General features: G+C 45.0%; 1 protein-coding gene across 3 annotated transcripts in view; it reads left to right on the top strand.

The window, feature by feature from the left end:
- Positions 1-14072, top strand: part of LOC132462858 (retinal-specific phospholipid-transporting ATPase ABCA4-like) — a 53015-nt gene extending 38943 nt beyond the window's left edge. For all 3 annotated transcript variants that reach the window (XM_060058622.1, XM_060058620.1, XM_060058623.1), the window contains 10 exons: positions 561-690; positions 1208-1328; positions 2495-2557; positions 3200-3306; positions 5175-5316; positions 5927-6061; positions 6452-6555; positions 6867-6959; positions 9219-9468; positions 13044-14072. In XM_060058622.1, the coding sequence (XP_059914605.1) occupies positions 561-690; positions 1208-1328; positions 2495-2557; positions 3200-3306; positions 5175-5316; positions 5927-6061; positions 6452-6555; positions 6867-6959; positions 9219-9468; positions 13044-13157 (1259 nt within the window). In that variant the 3' untranslated portion in view covers positions 13158-14072. The remainder of the gene's footprint in view (positions 1-560; positions 691-1207; positions 1329-2494; positions 2558-3199; positions 3307-5174; positions 5317-5926; positions 6062-6451; positions 6556-6866; positions 6960-9218; positions 9469-13043) is intronic.
- The last annotated feature ends 8419 nt before the right edge of the window (positions 14073-22491 follow it).

Raw genomic sequence — 22491 nt, 5'->3', positions numbered from 1 at the left:
CAATCATTTAATTTGGGCATATGATTTGATTGCCATCCAATCATTTCATGATTGGATGACCAACATTTCATGATTGGATGACCAACATTTCAGAACTAATGCGAGAAAACAGAAGTAAAAAAAAAAAAAGTCATGGATGTTTGGGGAGGGAGTGGCTTTGTAGGAAGGCCTGAAGTGAGAGCTGGGATTATCTTTGTTGGATACTTTCAACATCTGTCTTATTCTGACGGGTATCTCAAATTATTTACCCGAGCTTTAGTTTTGAACGTTTTTGATCCAGGTAAATATTCCAAAAACCCATCACTGTTTAGATAATATATAAAAATGTGCCCAATTTTAAATTAAAGTCAAGATAGCCTTAGAATGTTTTCATTTTGTGCTTTTATCCCATTTCTACCCCTTCCCCCTTCCCCTTACCCCTTCAAAACAAGGGGGGGGGGGGGTAAGGGGAAGGGGTAAGGGGTAGAAATGGGATTGGGCCTGTATCTCTCTGGCTCTCCGTGGTCTCAGTCAGCGGTTAGTTCCGGAGGCTCTCGTCTTAACTCTGCCTGTCCTTCCAGGAGAGGAGTACACAATGGACCCGTTCCGCTGGGACTTTGTGGGGAAGAATTTGACTTTCATGGCTGTGGAGGGCTTTGTCTTCTTCCTGCTAAATCTCCTTATCCAGTACCGCTTCTTCCTCGACCACTGGTAAGGCCCTGGCTCCCAGAACCAGCTTCATGCCAGCGGAGACCTTTCTTATGCCTCGGCTATCACATGGCCTCTATCTATTTAACATTATTTGCAGAATGTACGGTATATATTATTCGCTGAGGTGAATAATTGTTTTACTATGTACTACACGAGAATACAAAAAAAAAAAAAAAAGATATTAGCGAACAAAGCGATGAAACAATATCCCGAGGTTGAGATCTCAATCCTGGGATATTGCCCAATATCCCGAGATAGCGAACCAATCAAATTGCGCCATCTTAGGAGGTTCACGCGTAGCATACACTAATCATAGATATCTTCATATTTGTGCTATTGATAAAGAGATTTGTGTTCTGGTGCTGTAACTGGTGTTTGTCGCGATCCTAGATGGGATCCGTTTTTTTAAATCCTGATCTTAATAGTACAAAGATCATACGGATCAAACGCATCATAGCAAGGCCCAGCCAATGTTGGTGCTCTCCCTCATCGAGTTGGACGTTCTCGCCCCCGCCAGGTTGTCCGACCGCCAGCGACCTCCCATCCAAGACGAGGATGAGGACGTGGCGGAGGAGAGGAAGAGGATCTACGAGGGAGGGAGCAGGGGGGACATCCTGTACATCAAGGACCTCTGCAAGGTTAGGGTTAGCAACACATGTATCAAGTAATTATATTTTAATACATACATACAAAAATATCAAAATATGGTTAGGGTTAGGGTAAGTAGGTAAGAATGAATACCAGCATGTACCAAATATGGTTAGATATTCGAATGGTTGCCGTTTGAGATGCTCCTTTCGGACTCATGGTGCATTGAGTGAAATGTAATCTAAAAGCCCCGAATACGGATTGGCCTTTGGGTGAAGCCTCTTCTCTGTGTCTGAGTAACACAAGAGCAAGTTTAATAGGTCTGTGATGTGAATGAGTAAAGCTTCAGCAAGTGTTGCACAACATAGAGGAATCCTATAAAAGAGTAGGACACATTTTAAATGTAGATAGATGGTACCTTTGGGACCTGAGCAGTGGGATGTGATGATGAAGACAAAGAACATGCTTTCAATGCCACTAAATTACATAGATAAAGTACTTGCATACCCATGTATTATTCATGATGTTTATATAAAGTTGTGTACAATATAGTGCTGCTAGGCAGTAGTACAATGTGAGGACACTAGTGGCCCTTCAGCATTCAAATGACACCAGCCTCTTACACACCTGCCTTCTCAGGGTAGTAATGAGTCATTGCGACTAAATACCATTCAGATAGTCGTCATACACAACTGCCCATTTGCAGTCAACCGTTTCATTGCCGATCCATGTTCAGTTCAGAGAGGGCTAAATGTACAATCAATCTCTTCTGTCAATAGACCGTTTTCAAAGAGGCGTCGGCGTTGGACAAACACAGGTGTAGCTCATGAAAGTAATGACGGGTCTGCTCCTTTAATGTACCAGCAAATGGATGATAGACCAGTGAAGTTAGGTCTGGTACCGTACCGTGGTCGGGTAAAGTAGCAGAGGTTGTGTTAACATGTAGAATACACATTAGACCGCTCAGTTCATTATGAGCTTGAGGTCGTCCAAGGCCAACACATTTGAAGAGACTGGGAACCTTCTTTCTATTCTAAACCAAATAAACATAATTAAAATACCTTCAAAATCAAATGATTAATCATTTCCATTACTTTATAAGAGCTGCAAAATGTAACGGATAATTTCCAACCGAGTGCTTTATGGAAAGTTGTTCAGGGTTGTTGTCTGTCATGAACCGTGCGGTTGTGTGTCTGTCTGTCCCCTCCGTGCACAGACGTACGTGGGCAGAAAGAGGGCAGCGGTGGACCGGATATGTGTGGGCGTCCCTCCAGGAGAGGTACGCACTGACCCACAGAGACACACTGCAACACATTGCCAATATCCTCACTTAATAACATATGCCGTTGTTATTATTATAGAGAAAACTAATATCGATGGTAATCATGATCAAATATTTTTAGAATCTACTTATTCTGTGCTGCTTTTTAATAAAAAAAATATGGTTCATGCTTTATTTATTTTAGCACTTAATCACTTCAGTGCTTCTTGCAGAATGTTGATGCACTTTAAGTTATCTCATCAAAGTCATTATCAGCAGCAACAGGAATGAATAATCCCTTCTAGAAACTACTTTATGAGTCACAAAATGAGTAAGTGCCATCACTGCTCTCTAGGTCCAAAAAACAACAGCAATCTTCTGTCCATTAACGAACACCCACCTTATTTTGCTGTTGTTTTTGATTGATCAAATATTTCTTTATTTTTTCGAAAAACATATTATTATTAAAATGACCTAATTATCTTAATGACACAAATTGAAGCTGACATGTATACGGCTTGAGTCCAAAGAAGCTATGGAGTATTATGAGCTGTGGAGGGTGAGCAATTGGATAGGGTAAGCTTAGCTTTGCCTATCTTATGGTATTGCTCTTATCTATTTTGGAGTATAGCTAAGGTGATTTCACATCTGCTGTTTCAGTGCTTTGGCCTGTTGGGGGTTAATGGTGCAGGCAAGACGACCACGTTCAAAATGCTGACTGGAGACTCCGACGTGAGTGCGGGGGAGGCCACTGTGTTGGGCTACAGGTACGTACAACCCCCCCCATCCATGTCCACTCATCTCTGACAGCCTGCTTCTGTTGTGTGTTGCTGTTTCAAAGCTGCTGTCTGTTAGATTGGAGAGTTGTAAAGAGTTGGAATCGGAAAAGAGGAGAAGAGAGCACGATTTTGAAACTAAACATCCAAAACAACGTCCATATCCGTTCCCTCCCTCCTGATGATTCTCTATCATTTAGAGGCGTCGCATTTCACGCACTTGTGGAGGACAGGCAAGATGGATTCTCTTATCAAATCAGGGAAGAGATGTCCTGATAGGTCAGAAATGAGCCGGGAACGGTCTAAAATCCTCCAGAACAAATATTATCACAGCGCACTTCACTCCTTAATAACTGACTGATGCATGTGGCATTTTAAAACAATTATACCAAAGTAAAGCTCTTAAAGTCATCTATTTTTTACTTTAATTTTATCTTCAATTTGTTTCGGTTTTACTTTTGCCCCATTGTCCCAGTGGTAGGGAATGTACTGAGCTCCATCATGCGACCAACAAAGTTCGTATTTTATTCTCAACACGGTTCTAAGAATTGAACATTGATTTAGGGGAACGTCAATGCATCTCTAAATGGTGGAAGGACCGGTGGGACTCCCTGGTGGAGGAGGTAGGACGTGGGGAAGGAGGGGGAGGGGAATGTCTGGAAAGTGCAATTTGGAAGTGATGGTTTCCCAAGCCTCCTGTAAGAGGGGCCAGGAAGATTAACACAAACACTGACCTTGCATTATACATGCTATGTTTAATATTTGTATGCCCCAGACAGACCTATGTACACACGCACGCAAACACACACTCGCACACACACGCACACACGCACACACACACACACACACGCACGCACGCGCGCACAAGCACAAACAAATATGCACAAGCACACACAGTTTTAAATGGCAGCCTAATAATAGCATGGCAAATGGGGACATGCCTTGTCCTTATGGGTTTGTGTGTGTGGTGAATGTGTTGTTCTTTTTAGTTATACCTTGATATTTAGTTGCCGGTGGACTTTCTACTTTAAATACTAAACTGAGTGAAAGCGGACATCTGGAATTATAATGATCATAATCACTGGTTACGGTGTATAAAATAAACCACAACGGGAGTCTTGTTGTCGGGACATAACAACAACAGGGGCGGTGATGCAGATAAAGCAAAGCCGTGGTCGCTAACCACCGCAAGAGAACATTATTTTACCAATAGCAGGGACAGCCCAGAGCAGTCGATTTACCACAGTAACAGTGATTAAATATGAGGTACTTATTGGCGTTTTATTGACTCAATCAGCTGACATTTGAATAATGTTCCTTGGCGCTTTGAGCCTATTGCCTCTGTGGGAGACACCTGATCGATAGTTGTATGTGACCGTTTTTTAATGTTGGATTTGTTTACACTGATTCATAACTGTTAAAGGCCAGAGGTGTCTGGCTTTATAAAAAGAATGACCAATCAGGATCTAGTATTGAACCAGACTGGTATAATGAGATGTAAACATAAAGGTGAAGGTTAAAATGTGTGTCCATTTTAATCAAACTAATGAATGTGGAGGAGGAGAGAGGCTTTGACTGTACCACAGAAGCGTATGTCTGGGTACACCTACTCACTCACTCACTCAATCATACTCACTCACTCACTCATTCAATCCATTACTCACTCCATCACTCACTCCATCACTCACTCACTCACTCACTCTCACACTCACTCACTCACTCACTCACTCACTCACTCACTCACTCACTCACTCACTCACTCACTCACTCACTCACTCACTCACTCACTCACTCACTCACTCACCCACCCACCCACTCACTCACTCACTCCGTGCGTCTCCTGTGTGGCCTTCCCCCAGCATCCTGTCGGACATCCTGGACGTGCACCAGAACATGGGCTACTGCCCGCAGTTCGACGCCATCGACGAGCTGCTGACGGGCCGGGAGCACCTGTACCTCTACGCCCGGCTGCGGGGGGTCCCCGAGTCGGAGATCCCCAGGGTGAGTGCCCCCCAACCCCAGGGTCCGGGACCTCCACAGGGCGACTGACCCAGGTCCGCAGCCAGGGGGGGGTTGTGTTTATCCGGCTGCTAGATAACATGGAACCGGGCCTTGGGTTGTTAAATGTCCCCCAACGACATTTTTATCAGCCTGGAAGAGCAGCGTCAGTGTGGGCTGTTTTGTTATTTATCCTGCTATTTTACGTTCTACATTTTAATCAAAGGTTGGATAAAATGTTGAAGGGCACAGTGTGTAATCGACAAAGACACAACACACGCGCGCACACACACTCTCTCTCTCTCTCGCTCTCGCTCTCACACACACACACACACACACACACACACACACACACACACACACACACACACACACACACTCAATTCATTAATTAACCTTTTCAGCAAACATACACAATTAACCTTTTTAGCAAACACACACACACCCCCACCACACACACACAAACCACCCCCAGCACACTCACACACACACACACACACACACACACACACACACACACACACACACACACACACACACACCTTCACACTCAATTAACCTGAACAGTGTCTGGTCCGTTGAACGAGCCGCATGCCTCCCCTGTGGCCTGCAGGTGGCGGCGTGGGGCATCCAGAAGCTGGGACTGACGGAGTACGCTGGCCGCTGCGCAGGCACCTACAGCGGGGGCAACAAGCGCAAGCTCTCCACCGCCATCGCCATGATTGGCTGCCCGGCGCTGGTGCTGCTGGTAAGCGGGCCAATGGCGCCCTCCCTCCCCCCCCCCCCACGTACGGGGCCCCATTGTCAGGGTTGTTGAGTTTTATGTGGAGATTTGTCAATGAAATGGGTCTATGGGCCCAGATGGGAAACCATATGCGCTCAGTCAAGAAGGGCCTGGTAGGTGTTTCCACATTGGCAGAGCGGGGCGCGCTCTCTAAGTCAAACTGGCACACGTGCGGAATCTGTGCCATATGCCGGAGAGAGATTAGGATTTGTTTTGTTTGGGTTCAATTCCGAAAAAAAATGTTTTATGTGTTTGTGAGTTTTGAGCCTCAGGTTTGCCACTCCTCCTCCTCCTCCTCCTCCTCCTCCTCCTCTTCCTCCTCCTCCTCCTCCTCCTCCGGGTGTCTGTATTCAGGATGAGCCCACCACGGGTATGGACCCCCACTCCCGCCGCTTCCTGTGGAACGCCATCATGAGCGTCATCCAGGATGGGAGGGCCGTGGTGCTCACCTCACACAGGTGGACTTCATCACACACACACAGACACACACACACACACACACACACACACACACACAGGCCCCTTGACGCAACAGCTTGGCCCAATAGGGGGCTAACCGTTGTCTGTTTTTATATGTTAATAAAGCTGCCAGGGTGTTGTTGATTGTACCGTGACAGTGACGATAATGAATTGCCTTGTGTTCATCGGCGCGAATCGTGAACGTGGGCATGTGTCGGCTATTAAAGTAAAAACCAACAGCTGTGCTTACAAATGGAGACTGATGACTGATGCTGTTGTTGTCGTTGTTGTTTTTTGTTGTGGTTCCCAGCATGGAAGAGTGTGAGGCGCTCTGCACTCGACTGGCCATCATGGTGAACGGGACCTTCAAATGTCTGGGCACCATCCAGCATCTCAAATACAAGTGAGCGCCTCTCTTCTCGTACACCCAGGGTGGGGGTCCCTGCTGCCGGGCTGAGATGTATTGTGTTCCAACAGTGCCATTTGTTATCTCTGCATTGTCTCGCAGTGCTACCTTCAAAAGGTGTGTGTCAGGGGGTTCCTGGGAAAACGGCACCCAGCGTTGTTTCAGCGCATGAAGGATGGATGGGTTGTCCCCTCTTGTTTAGAAAGGGTTTCATCACGGGGACATTCTCAGAGGCTTCGCAGGCCCCGTGTTCAAATGCCACGTGCTCACCCCCCCAAAGGAGTATTCGTTTCATTGGAGAAAGGGTCCACTGGGTTCTGATTACCTTGACTGTACTGCAATACTGCGGGGGGGCGGGGGGGGGGGCGGGGGGGGGCCGGTGTGTGATGTCGTGCGGGGGGGCGCTGGGTCAAAGTTGAAATAATTTCAAACGCGAGCGAGTCCTCTCTGCGGCACACTGCCACGAGGTCGTGCCCATGGCCCCTCCGTCCTCTGGATTCTCCACAGCGTTTTCTCTGTCGGAAAACATGGAGGGGCTGGCAGTCCATCCGAGACTCTACTTTCTGTCTAATCCTCTGATCCACGAGAGCACTGCAGGGGGGCTGTGAAAAACATTAACAAAATAAAGATAAATTGACTTGACTTACACAAACATTTATTCAAAATTATATAAAATCTCTATATTGTTTGGAAAATATAGCAATAAGGCTTATTATTCTTGCAAATGACGGTTTACTTTAAACCGCGGCGGTTTGAGATCATGCGTCACGTGATCCACACACATTGTACTCGGTTGTTGATCTCTTAACTGTTTGCAAATGAGGAGGTCTTCGTAAGCTCTTGATGATAATCTAGTGTCTGACCCGGGTCACAGGTGGAGACGCCCTGCACTAAGCAGTGGTCAGAGCTCACCCACTGTCCCCCACCAGGGGTCGAGAGTTAGTGGAGAAGCAGCAATGTTTGGCCTCTATTTGTTATTAATAATCATGCTTATTTCCATTTTAAGAATCAAAGAATTCTTTGTGTCAATTGAAAGTCGTCTCGGATTGCTTCTCCATGTGCTTCAAGAAATTGAGCCTTTTTGAGGGTTTGCAATTGACGTCTGAAGAAATACAAAAACTCAGCCGCTCGACTTCTCTCTCTCAAATTGGAGATGGGCCCAGGAGAGAGGCCCTCACCGATGGGAGACGGGGCTCTTGCACTTGACACGCTCGCTCCCACTTGCCTCAAATAGCAATGGAAGGAAACCTACTTCATCTCTCTCTCGACTTGACTTCATCTTTCTCTCTATTCGACTTCACAATGCATTAGAAATGCAAATACCTTGGTTTACTGGCATAATCTTATCTATCCATCCAAATCTCTAGCGATCTATCTCTCTATCTTTACTGTTTGCAAATGAGGTGCTATCTCTCTCTGCCTCCGTCCCCATCTATTATAGGGATTTAGTGAACAACAACAGAAGATTTCCTTGGCTCTTGCCTCCAGGTTTCTACCCCTTGGCTGATGACTCAATACAATGATTTGATCAATCTTTAAAGGTCCGGGAACAAACTCCTACCTCTGGGATCCTATTGTTGTTACTTAATTGTTGTTGTGTTGCTATTTATTCACAAGTCCTACATGTCCTCAAGATAGTGGACTATTTAACTTGTAGCCGACATCTAGGTATTTTCACTTTACTTTGGGGACCTATAGCATAAAAGACACTAGTAAGGTCTTTTTTCTTCCCAAATCCCTGTAAAGAAGGGGACATATTTATTTAAGCAGCGATTAACCAAGAGAATGTGCAAAACATTTTTAGAGCCTCAATGACGGAAAACACAAAAAAGGAAAATGAGAAAAATGTGTGTGCGCTTTATGCGTCCCCTCTTTTCACGAGGTTTACACGGCTTCATAAAGTCCCCGGCCTGCTCATCAGCAGAAAGTATCGCTGAGCCAGGGCAACAGCAGGGGGTCCCTGAGCGTGGTCGCCAGTGCACACAGGAGGGTATCGAGGAGACGGGCAGCGCTAGACACAGAGATAAGAGGGTCAACGGAGGACGCCGATCTCAATCTCCCCGGCGACACCGGCAACCGCCTGCCCTCCGTCGGTCCGCAAATAGAAAATCGGAGCCGTATTGATCACCCTGGTATCGATGTTTCAATCCCGAGCTCATTAAAGCAACGATTTGCTTTAAGTAAACTACGTTTCAGACGATCTAATCTATACAGGCGTCTCTGTATGTAACTCCGTCTCCCCCGCCCCCCTTTCAGGTTCGGGGACGGCTACGTGGTGACCATGAAGGTCAGGTCGTCGGGCCCCGGGGCCCCCCCGGACCTGGGCCCCGCCGAGAGCTTCATGGAGAGCAGCTTCGCGGGCTGCGTGCAGCGGGAGAAGCACTACAACACGCTGCAGTACGAGATCGCCTCCTCGTCCCTGGCGCGCATCTTCCAGCTCGTGGCGGCCAACAAGGAGCGCCTCAGCATCGAGGACTACTCGGTGACCCAGACCACGCTCGACCAGGTACCGGATCATGTGGTATCGCTTAGGCAGGGATTCTCATCCCAAGCCTACTGGGGAATGGAAACGTGGGGCCGCAGTCAAACCGTTTATTGACCCCGGTTTGCAGACAGCAGCGGTTGATTAAATGGGATTCCGGGTCTCTCATCTCAGGCACCTCACAGTTGTGTGTTTCACAAGCTTTTTTCGATTGAATACACTTTTGTGGGATGTCATATCTTCAGGCATTGATCGCGTCTCCTTTGTGAGATGTGAATGAAATAAAAGCCAGGTATTTTTCTACTTTCCATCTGGAATCCGTGACCTTGTTATCAGAAGCTGTGCCCCCTCCCCTGCAAGGCTACGATTCAGTCCGCTCTCTTTGTTGTCTCCCCTCCGTTTATTTATTCCATTCAAGGGTTGCGTGATATCAGCTAGTTATTATCGTTCTGTCTACTCCCCATTATCTCTCCCCATATCATCGAGGTTCACAGTTCAACCGTCAAAACATAGCTCGGTGTAGAAGTGAATGAGAGCACATCTTCTTACATCATGTGTTGCTACGCTCTCTTCTGCCACGGGATAGAAGCAATCCTTTGCCCCCTTTTCCCCATTCTTGTTTCAAATATAATAGATGCATTACAAATCATTATAAGGCTAGGCAGGTTTTAGTAAAAGACGAGTAGTGATGAAGTTTGACCTTCGTAAGCTTGCTATTCATAACTTGGTGTAAGTAGGCCAGGCTAGGCCTTTTGAATACATTATTAAATCTGCATTATATCAAGCTATCGGTTTCCTCAAACTGCATGACTTTGATGAGCAGTTTCTTCTGCCGATGGAGAGACGTAGCCAGCCGGCTTGGGAGCAGCGAGCATCGTATTTCATGTTTTTTCTCTGTGTTCTGCATGCATGCCGATATATTTAGAGACATAATATGACCTTTCTCGTTCCAATTCCTCTTCATAAGCTTCACCTGCTTTTTAAGATGGTGGAGCGAGGATGGAATCAGCCTGCGCCAACTTTCATCCATATGTTTACAGCCTAAGCACACATCAAAAAACACATTGAGTTTAATGTATAATAAAGGTCATTCATTAATTCTGCCTTCCGAAAAATAATGTTTTCCAACCCTAATCCTGTTCTACTCGGAAGGGATTTAAGACGTTCACAGACGGGGGCTGTCACATTACATTTTTATAACTAGCTCACTCACAGTGATGGCGCTAGCTGCCATTTTAGCACCTTCCCTGTCATAGGCAGTTGCTAAAGCACATTCCACTGATTGGCTGACGTCAGTTCAAATTCACTAGCCTCCAATGACAGCAGTGCACAATAAGCACGACCCCAGATCAGTGGCATGTGGAGAAATTTGAGAGTGTAAAAATTGAACGACTGCTTCAAATGAGACCTTTACTTTGAGACAGTACTGATATTGATACGTCATGATTGTATGCAATCGTTATATACAGTTCTATTGGAAAACGCCGAACCCTTTTCCCTTTCCTGTGGGAAGAGCTAAAAGACAGAAGAAAGAAGTCTCTCACACATAGGCTACACTTGAGCTTAGACGTGTGGGCAGCTTATTTTCACAGACAAATACATTCAAATATAATTTTCTCAGAAAGACCATTCACTGCAAGTGGATGTTGTCAGCTCCTTCCACGGACGCCCTGCTCAAAATTCAGTGAAAACTCTCCAACATGTTTTATGCAGCAGACATGCTATACAGGACCCGGCTCAAATTAGTACTAGGGGACGCGTGCCGGATGGCATGACATCAGATCAATAATCATTCGGAAACGGCAATTAAGGGCGGCTCGGTGCCTCAACTAATGATTTAATGCGATGGTTTCCACGAATTTGGACAAATCAAAAGTCTGTTTTCATCAGTATTTTATGTGCAATCCACCCACACTCCAAGACCGCCAGTCACGCAGTTTTGAACTGCTTTTTATATATATGTGTTGAATATCCTTATCCAATCTATCCATTATTTAACACACAAAAAAAAAGGATGTTCGAACTGCATGAACTGGAATTGAGATGTTGGAACGGGTGAGGAACTCGCCGCTTGAGGACAATACGATTGAAACGCTGGAGGCTCTCCTGTTCCAAAACACATATCAACGTAACACAAAACGTATTTGCGAAATGTCTGAAAAACGATTCGCTTGACATTTGGTTAACGCGTATTTGTTACCTACTTGCATCCCTACTAACCATTTCGGCCGTGTAGTTTGGATTTTGACCTACAGTCCTATGCTACATGTCATTCCCTCTCTCTTTCTGTCTCTCACCACTCCTATCCATAAAGGAATAAAAAAAAAAAAAGCCACTAAATTAAAATATAAATATATTAGGGCTGTCAAGCGATTAAAATATTTAATCACGATTAATCGCATTAATGCCATAGTTAACTCACGATTAATCGCGATTAAACGTTTTTTTTTTTTATATGCTAAATATCCCTTGAATTCTTTGTCCCATTAATTTTTCTCATTTGAATGCTCTTATCAACATGGAGAAGTGCATCGGCTTGCCTTGTGCAAATGTTTTTTTATTGATAACATCGGCATTTACTGATCAAAACAGGACGGGACAAAAAAAAAGCCTATAATGCAATTAAACGATGAACATACAAAGATATGCCTTGAACATAGCAGTCAGGCTACTGCTTCTTTGTTTTGAGCCCAAAAAACGCCGTTAATAACGCGTTTAACTGACAGCTCTAAAATATATATATAAAGAAATAATTCATTAAATTCATTAAAACGGCCTGTATATCACGAGAGACGTTGTTTTCAATTATCTAAAGGTTAATAAACCGTGTTATCTTGTGCGGCTTGCTCTTTAAAACATAATTTCAATGACTCAATGAAACAAATACGAAATGTATTTGTTTTGTTCTACAAGACTAAGTGGCCTTTATACACTAGAAAAGAAAAGTGCAACTTTAGTACACCGGGAAATGATGCCGGCATCCACAGAGCGGTCCGATTTGGTGCAGCTCGGAGCGGGACAGCTCGTTTACGCTAAATCTGGCTCACGTTCCCACCGCCGACAGTACCTATATGGTAGGGCAGGGTTTAAGCTGGACAGCGATAGCCGCGGCGGCTACATAAGCTTTGTGACATCATAGCAGCGCGACACAGTGTAGCCTGCTACTACATTTAATGAAAAAGAAGAACGCAACACATTGAACAAAGAGCAACAATGTAGGACGTCCAAGAACGACGGCAAACTCTTGCGTGACATTTTATTCAATAAACGAAGCCTTCGCCATTGTCCAGAAATACCTTGCGGGTTCTGTGTTTGTTTGTTTTTATCCCTCTGTCGCACGGAAGTGACGATTCTGTCGACCAATCAACCAACGCCGTGTGTAGCTCCATCTTTTCGGCACCCTTTAAGACCGCTTGGTAACCCAACGGAGGAGTACCGAAATATAGGTACGGCTCAGGGCGCTCAATTTGGGACCCTGCCCAATTTTTGGCTGTGGAAACGCCAATATAAGTGGAGAAACGGGGCATAAGAATGACAACAGGAAGGTGTTTGTGTACAGAGACTTTGTCGTCCTGGTGACTCATGTCTTTCTCACGCAGGTGTTTGTGAACTTCGCCAAGCTGCAGGCGGGAGAGGACGATGACGTCATCTCACGTCGACGCAAAGCTAGCACGCACAAAAGAAAGATCACACCGCTCCGGAGAAAGAAATGAAAAGAAGATAGGACCAACTACCCCCCTCCAATCATGTAGGACACAAAAACTCTCCTTTTATCCACTGGAAAGATTCCACCAGATTCCAGACAATTTAACTCTCAAAACCAGAAGAGGAAATTGAGGCCGCTCACCTGCCAAATCATGGGCCAAAACCAAAAGTTTGCAACATTTATATTTGTTTTCATCCTGCTAGAATGGCGATGACTCATTCTGGTCTGCTTATTTGAGAACAAAATTACATTTGTAATGCTTTTTGCTCGAGGAATCCACACCTGCAATCCACTGAAGATGATATATTCTGTTTTATATTAATGTGTATATATTGTTATATATATGTTTGAGAATAGTAAGCACTTTTGAAGCAAGTCGTTTTTACACTCACTACTCCTTTGTACATGTACCCAGCGTAAATGAACCATCACTCCATTGTTGTTCATTCATTAGCTCTGCTCTTTCATTCATAATTAATTATTCAGGTGTGCTTTGCATTGCCAGCACTGCATTGACTCTCACTCAATCTTCCTGGTTGGGTGTTTAAGCGCTTCCTTCGCCTGCCAACCTTCCTTGCCCACAAACATGTGCATGTAAAGATGTCATGCGACATGCTTTAGCTTTTGCCATCGCCCTCGACCAACGCCGACCCACTCTTCTTGGGGATTTATAACTGCACACGGGACTCTGTTTTTGGGACTCTGTTTTTTGATCCACCATCAGCACAATGCAATACGCCTCAGAAGACCACTCCACAGGCGCTTACTGCTGGGCTGAGTCAGAACTGCGATGGACACGCACGCCCGCACAAACACAGTTACATACACTTCATTCTTCTTTATTCCTCTCTATGCTACTTACCCACTTTCCGAGCTGATTTATGCGGCGACATCAATTAAAATAACCTGGTTTTAATAAACATCAGCGCTTCTGTAGTCGAATTCCCCACTTCGGCAATGTTTGGCATTCACAGGGCGAACCGTCGCACGGCAACACAGGCTTTTATTTTCCTCCCTGTTTTCATCTCCCACAGAGCAGGGACAGAACCGCTCAGTCCGTAATGACGGCGAGGAGTCTCCCTCGAGACTAGACTTTGAAGGAGTAGACGTCAACGCTGTAGGTCGGCGGCGGCGGCGTCGTGGGCCGGGGTACCATGGCGACGGCGTTCCTGAATCGTCTGGCACACGTCCTGCTCGGCCCCGATGTGTCTCGACACCGCTTCCAATTATCCGCTCCGACCTGCCGCCGGGAGCAATGACACCGCCATCAGCCGCCCACGGGCCTCACTCGACGAGGGCCAGGGAGATGAAGGTGACACCGCCGTCAGCCGCCCACGGGCCTCACTCGACGAGGGCCAGGGAGATGAAGGTGCGATCAGGGGGAGCGGCGGGACTCCGCAGACTGCCATCGTGTCACGGATCAGTTCTCTCGCGTGTGTCGGCGCGGCGGCGCCTTCTGCTTTATCCCTCATATGCTCGTCCGCAGCGCTGGGGATCAGGCGTAGGGACACAGCGGGGCATCGCGGGGGGGGAGAGGCGGCAGGTGGGCAGAGTTCAAGGTATGTTTGTGCCAAGGTGAAAGATTCGAGGGGTTGTTTACCTGGAGCAACACAGAGTTGTGTGGCTGTAGCGAGATGAAGTGGCAAGGGGGGAAACACGCACAAACTCGCTCAGTCTGCAAAATATTTCTGAACCAGCCAGAAAGTCCAATTAACCGGTGACTTGTAACTGTATTTGTCTTGATGTCTTGGGATGAAAGCTTGCCTGCTTTGGGTAGAATATAGGCAATCTTGTATTGCATGTTGTATAATAATGATTTGACACGAAAAACATCTACCGGTATCTTAATGGGAAATGTGTTAGGTCAACAAGTCAGATGAGGCATATCATTTTATACAAAGTGTTTTGGTCGAATTGAAGCGGAAACATTCTGCGGCGATAAATCATCCAGATTTATTTTGAAGTCATCTCTTTTGAGGCGAAAGTTAAATACATTTGGAAATCTATAAAAATTTATGAGAGGGTTTTATACCTTAAATAAGCCAAAACAAAAAGGCTAAACAAACTCTGGGACACTGGGGTAAAATAAATAATCCAGATTTCATTGGTAAAAAAGTTTATTTTGGAACGTTTTGTGAATGTCCAACGGCAAACTGACTTTACCGTTCTCCTGAAGTGGTTGGTCAGCGATGAGTACCACCTTCATTCACATCCAATTTTATGAAGAGCTGCTTGTCAGCGGTTCTTCTCCTGCACTCATCAGGATGTTGAATAATTAACCATTACCACAAGTGGATCTGATACACTGAAGGATTGGGTCTACGCATAGATTTACATGAGAGTTTTAATATTAGAATTATACTCTATGGTATGGTTGCCATAGAAAATATACTTTTACTCTGCCCCAAGTCTCGTTCAAGTCTGCTTCACACTAGTCTTGGCTACCATGTATTATTAGCATCCAACAGTGGATGGATTTGGCGAATGCCGACGGGCCCCCAACCAGTAGGGGCCCATGTCTCACCATAGGCGATCATGAAGCAAAGGGCCTCAGACTCATTAGAAAGTGTTAAGCCCTGCTGTGCAGAGGGGCCCTCTTACATCACTCATGTGGCCCCCCTTATTTCTCAATCCTCATGAGTTCAATGTTCTTGCCTTTCCATGTACGCAAGACAGGCCCGACACCAGAAAACTTGAATATCATGGAACGCCTCTGCAGAAATATAAATTTGACAGTTTAACCCAACCGTAGTGTTTGCAAGTGAAGTGTCACTTGGTGCAGCCAATACTAAAATGGTAATGGAAGAGCAGAAAAGCGGGGGAAAAGTAAGCGAGAGAGAATACTAGAGAGAGAAAGATAGAATGGGAAAAAATAACCCAAGAGCAGAAGGATTAAGGGGCCCTTAGGCACAGCAAGGCAGAGCGAGTGCAAGACCCTCATGAATCAAAACAATTCCCTGAATGTGATTTCTGCACTCCAGCACTGCAACACTGAAAGCATGTGCAAGTCTCGCTGATCCCATGTCTCTCCCAGGTCCTCACACAGCACTGAGAGCTTACGGGCGCTGCTGAAGGTGAACGGCCTTTCAATGTGAGGTTTGAGACTGGTTGAGATAGAGTCGCAGCAGACGCTCTTCATAATACTGCAGCTTATCGGATAACATTGAAGGCGAAAGGCTCTATTTGTCAGAGGCCGGCGAACTGTTAGCCACGTGGCGTCTTTAAATGCAAAAGATACGCTCAGAACTACATCTATAGGGAAACCTTATAGGAAACAGAACTATCTGTACATCTATCAGGCTGTGTGTGTGTGTGTGTGTGTGTGTCGGTGTGTCTGTGTGTGTGTGTCTCTCTCTCAATCTCTTCCTCTTCATTTCCTTTTCTTCATCATTGTGGGTCCACCCCTGCTGTGTAGACAAGGTCATAAAGGACCACATTCCCCCGCGGCTCCCATGGGGGATATTCTCTCTCAGGCGTTCCCCAGCAGGGGGTCTTCCATCCAGAGTGTTTTGGATAGCATCCATCTCTAAGAAGTGAGACTGCGGTCTCACTGCGGCTCTCCACAGACTTCAGACTGTGTAGAGGCGCTCCGCATAGCGCTGGGTGGCCGCTCACTCCATGTTCCATGACCGGGCTGGAGGATGAATACCATTCTAACCTCCATTGCGCCTGCTAATGCAAATCCATTCGGATTTATACCACAGATCTAGCCATACGCTTAGTTTTTTCCCCTGTGAGCTTTTTTTTTTCTCAGTCGCCATTCAGGACATGATGCATTTTTTGGAGAGGAGATGACAACGGTTTAGCCGGTGATTGACAGGTGGCTGTGGGCTCCTTCAGGCATGCTGCTGGCTCGGGGCAGCATGTATCCAAGCCGGGCTCCTCAGCAGAATAACTGATGCCATCAACCCTTTCCTTAAATCTATCATGAACTCAATTGACGCTTTAGTCATTCGGCTGATGATTTGGCCCGCTTCTCACTAAAAAGCATTGTGATCATAGGAGCTGCAATCACGCCACAGGGGTAAGTCAATCAACAAATAAAACGCTCATGCACCAAATGTGAAAAAAACAAGATAGCGCAATGTCATCAATGTAAATATAACATTTTTAATGGACAACTTGATAACGGCGCTGTAAAACAACATCTGGCAACATGAAGCGAGTGTGCATAAATGCTATCCCTATAGGCAACTTTTAATTCTCTCTGTTTAGAATGAGATAATGGATAGTATAATTAGTCCGGTCCACATTGTCCAAGTACACCTGGTACAGGCAGCTCCAGGGACCAGGGAATGGTATGCAGCAACTCTTAAAGGTGCGATCTGTACGATTATTCATTTATAACAACCAACCACAATTATTAACAGAATATGAATAAATATCAGTTTGGACGTGACGTCAAAGTATTGGGTATTTACGTGCATCTATGTATTGCGTTGCAGAGATGTTAACTCAAGTCTGCAGCTAGGACTGGCCGGAACCGGTAAAACACTTTTTCTCACCTCTTGTCAATCATGTCAAAAGAACCCTGAAAACTGAAATGCCTCTGACTTCACGGATCACTTGAATGATAAACACTTTACGATCTCATAGCACAGATGCATTGTAAACAGTACGTTTTACGCTATTCGGTGAGGTGATGAATTTTTGGGCAGGGGGAAGGAGTTTAATGGGGGAAGGAGAGTGAGGGGACTTTTTGGAAATATACTGCCATCTATTTTGTGGAGGACAAATCAAGTTGCACCTTAAGGTGTGTTTGCGTTAATGCTATCCCAATAGGCATTGTATAGGGGTTTCTGTTTAGAAAAAGCAAGTGATAATGGATTTTTGTCATTTCCTCTTTGACCTCCTGAGAGGTGCCTTCTGAGACTAGGGATTTGTTCTTAAAAGTCTGCTGCAGCTCTTAAAAAAAACCATTGATTTCTTCTTTCCCTACTTTCCCTGTAGCTCTGATAAACTATCGTTTTTGGAATTCGGCCAACCTAAGGAATTAACAATTACAAGTCGATTCTCCATTAATTATTTAAGATACTACAAAATAAATTCAGATACTACAGACAAACAACAAATGACTAAATACATAGGTTGATATGATGAAATCAAGTCATTTCAGATCTGTTGCTCATGAAAAAACAACTTGGACTACAGTTAGGATTTAAATGCACTATGAATCATTCTCAAGACACACTTATGAAAGAGCCTTTTAAAGATACAGGCTGCAGACGGTCCCATCAACATCATCACACCACGCATGTATAAATAAAACAAAACATCTCTATTATCCAAAATCAGTCCACAAGCCTAGCTCAGCAGGCCTCGGGCTGGAAGGGCAGAGAGGAAAGGATTGTGTGGGCTGAGAAGGTACTGCTAGACTCTCAGAGAGCCGGGCCGATGGAGACGGCTGTTTAAAGTGCAGTGTGTCTGCTCTCCAACACATGCACGTGTGTTCCTATCTTTTCAGAAGAGGCGGAAGAGGATCCCAGGAGGAGCCTTCAACAAATATTTATCCCTCCCTCACTCACACTTCTTATTATACACCCTGCGTCTCACACACCCACGTGATGCACAGTTGTTTTGTTTTGACCAAATTCCATCGGCCTGAAAAATGGCTGATAGTTACGGCACAGAGCTTAGCGGCTGATATTTATCGACCCGTGAATAGGAAATTGTGTTTCTTACAATTGTGTGTGCGTTCCTTAACTTGTCCGGCGACCTGCTGTTTCAGACTAAGAGGTCATGTCTCGTACGAGGTCATGTGAGAGTGCCATCAGCTTTAGCAGCATATGTTGTTGGCTATGAACGTCACACGTGATGCAGGTAAATACGTGCTCAAAATAACCGTTCAAATATGCAATTCAGCTGGATGAATCTTTATCCCTCAATCGATCTCCATATCCCGCCCCCCCCCCCCCCCCCCCCCCCCCCCGCTCGTTGTAAATATTCCTTGCTCCTGTCGCTTTTCCCCTCTCTTCTCCGCTTTCCCCCTCTCTTCTCCGCTTTCCCGACGGAACCCGGGTCATGGGAACACGGGGGACACGTGATCCTCATTTGCATATAGAGTACATAGATAAAAATATCACGGTCTCAAAAGCACACTCAATAGGGACCTAATGGAACACGACAGTCATCTAAGCGCCGGGCTGGAGTTGGAGCCGCAGAAGAAGTGTAAGAGGAGAAGAACAACACTTTTTATTTATTTTTATTCAAGTTTATACGAGAACGCACTGCCACTGGGTATGTGCTTTGTGGCGTGTTCGCGTTCACATACGCCCCGTGGAACCATAAACAAGCCGGCTCTAATCAATAGAAGAATTGTGTTCGTCATTAGGTTTCCAGCCGTGCACCCTTGTAGATGGATCTCCAGGCGTATGACTTAACGGGTGACCAGCGCCAATGTTTCGTCCGTCCGTCCTTGTCTAATTTGCATGTTTGCCTGTTCGTGCTGGTACTTCTGTCCGAAATGAGTCACTTTTTGGCGAGGAGTCAGCAGTTGAACTTGTGAACTCCATCGGATTGAACCGGTCCTAACACATATTTTCCACCGGTTCCCTGTATAGCGCTAGGCGCTTAACTGTTGAAGACAGAACACATTGACTTTCCCTACCCTCCTGATAACCATAAATCCCAGGCCAAGGTGCTCTGGAGAAATAGTGAGCTATTAGGTGGATGAGAAATATATTCATTAAAAGCATTGGCTTAAGGCTTGGCCTCTCCTCCTGGTTTAAGGCATTTTATCAGAACTCAGCCTCTAATTAAGATAATTTATCTTGTAAGTATGGACAGTTGCACATGTTTCAGAAGAATTGTTGCTGATCCATCAATTATATATGGCTATTGATTCATGAATACATTTAAGGCATCCATTGGCAAGTTGAAACAAGAAAAATGTTTTTTTAGATTAGTAAAAAACAAACAAAGCTACACAGAAAGTAGGCACCTTTTTCTCGTATAATGTTCCGACGTAGAATGCAATATCTTTTGTTGGATTTTGACTAAATTTTTTTCTGCTAGGCTGGGTGAAGGGGGATTACTTGTAAACAACTTTGTTGTTTGTCGGTATAATATGATGAATTACAGATACAAATCGAATTGGCTCCCCCTCAATGGCTCTGCCTGGCCTTTCGGTTACGTTTGTAAAAATTACAGCCAAACAGTTTTGTATTTCGAATTTTAATGTAAGAACAGTAAGGTTCTTCTTTCTTATCTCAATATCAATTCTCACCAGCAATATGTGACCGTCAACTTGTGATCATGGACTCCGCAGAAGTGTTACTTGCGATTCAAAATCAAGCCAATATTTCATTCTTTTCTTTTTTATTTCCATATTTTGCATGGACAATATGACATTTGACATTATAAGCCCATAAACAAATAATGACCATATGCTAAATTTAAAAGGTGGTGACTATTCAATGATATTTTTTTTCCTGTATACATTCATCAATGTATTAATTAATAATTAATGTATCAGTTTAAAACACTGAAGAGGAGGGTCATACATCCAACCTTACATGCAGAGCATATATTCAATATGCGTTCTGTAAATGTCCTGACACTCATCGAATCAAAGACCTTTGAAAGGTACACACTATGATAAATGACAAACTAAAATCAGAGTTACCAACATCGTTGCCTTCATTCACAAGCTTCCATTTAGTTTAGTGGATGGGTGCAGAAGAAAGAAATTCAGCGTTGTTTGTTGTTGTGTGTGTTTGGGTGGTTGTATTTATATTTATGTGTGTGTTTGTATGGATGACGCGTGCCTGTGTACGTGCACGTGAGTGCGTGTGTGTGTTTCAATGCGTGCGCGTCAGCCCATTCCAGACAGATCATTGTACAAAAAACAAAACAACTTTTTCCTTTCATCCCCCCCCGGCCCTGGGAGTCATTCTCCCTCCAGCAGAATAAACACAATCTCCTCGTCTCCGGGCGCAGTACGAGCTCCCAGGGCTGCAGGGTGCCCGGCAGAGATCAATCTCTGGCCCACCGCGCTCCACTGCTAATCCTCAGTGCGGCGGTTCTGGTGGGGCTGGTGGTCGTGGTGAATAAGGTTAGGGTTAGGGCTGGCGGAAAACATAAATTGTCATCAATCATAATAGTTGTATAAATATATATTTGTAACATTTTAAGCCAATTTATTGTTCTAAATATTCATGCTTACTGACATTCAAAGTTTCCACACGCATATTCACATGCGAGTACCCACACACAAGCGCACACACACATATACACAAACGCGTCGGTGCTCCAGTGTTGCGTTGTTTCATTCCGAGAAACCAAGCGTATGATACAGCCAGCAGGGGTAATGTATAATACATAATAATAATAATAATAATAATGTATACCAGCCTCTTAACATCATATCAACATATCCGTGCTGAAATCACCCAGCAAATGCATACCCGTACCGGAAATACAAAGAAATAGATGGATTGCAGGAACCTATAAGTCTAGCCGAGTTGAGCCAGTCTGGGGCTCTTCGCAGGTTTATGAAGCCAGATCCTTCACAGGGCCAGACCCTTGGCCCTGTGTGCACACAGATAAGGGATGAGGGCAGCGCTGGGCAGACAGCACAGAGGGAAAGGCTGAGAACCAGCTGTTGACCTCCACAGTAAATAGAGTAATAGGGGCCATGCCCGACCGGTGGTTCAGTAGATTGGATGAATTGATGATCAGGGCCTTATTTAAGAAATGTGGTGTGCGATTCATCTTACTTATTAAGTGTACGTGTCCACAACCGTGCCAATTCACACCTGCAGGAGGTTAGTCCGTTATAAATCCCAGTCCAACTGGTCATGCGGGCACGTGGATCAGCCTCAGATCCTGCTCTTTCAACCCGGTATCACGCGATTGCGTGCTCCTGCGCACAAACGTTAATCTATTGAAGCGTGTTCCAGAGCACGATAGTCCGACTTTTTGCGTGTTACACAGAACGAAATGTAAACCAATGCATTCTGAATGGGAGTGTTCTAAGACAATTAACTAAACGGTACGAGAGAGAGAGAAAGAGAGAGAGGGAGGGACAAAGAGAGAGAGAGAGAGCGAGAGAGAGGCTTCAGAAAGGGTGTGCGCAGTACAGTGCACCCTAGTTATGTTTATGCCAAAACCACAAATGCTATATGTATATATATATATATATTGCCTAATTATATATATTGCCTATATATATGTATAGGCTATATATAATTAGGCTATAATTATATTATTTAGCGTGTAATGAGACAATCTATAGCCAAATTGTCGAAGATGCCCGAGAATCTCCGGGGATATCAGCATGGGAAATCGGCGAATCAGACCCATGAACCTATAAAGAAAGACGTCATCTCAAGCGGGAGAGA

Source organism: Gadus macrocephalus, chromosome 8, assembly GCF_031168955.1.
Source record: "Gadus macrocephalus chromosome 8, ASM3116895v1".
NCBI classification, from domain to species: domain Eukaryota; kingdom Metazoa; phylum Chordata; class Actinopteri; order Gadiformes; family Gadidae; genus Gadus; species Gadus macrocephalus.
Note: the sequence above shows the minus strand (reverse complement) of the source record. Positions and strands in the feature narration are given on the sequence as shown.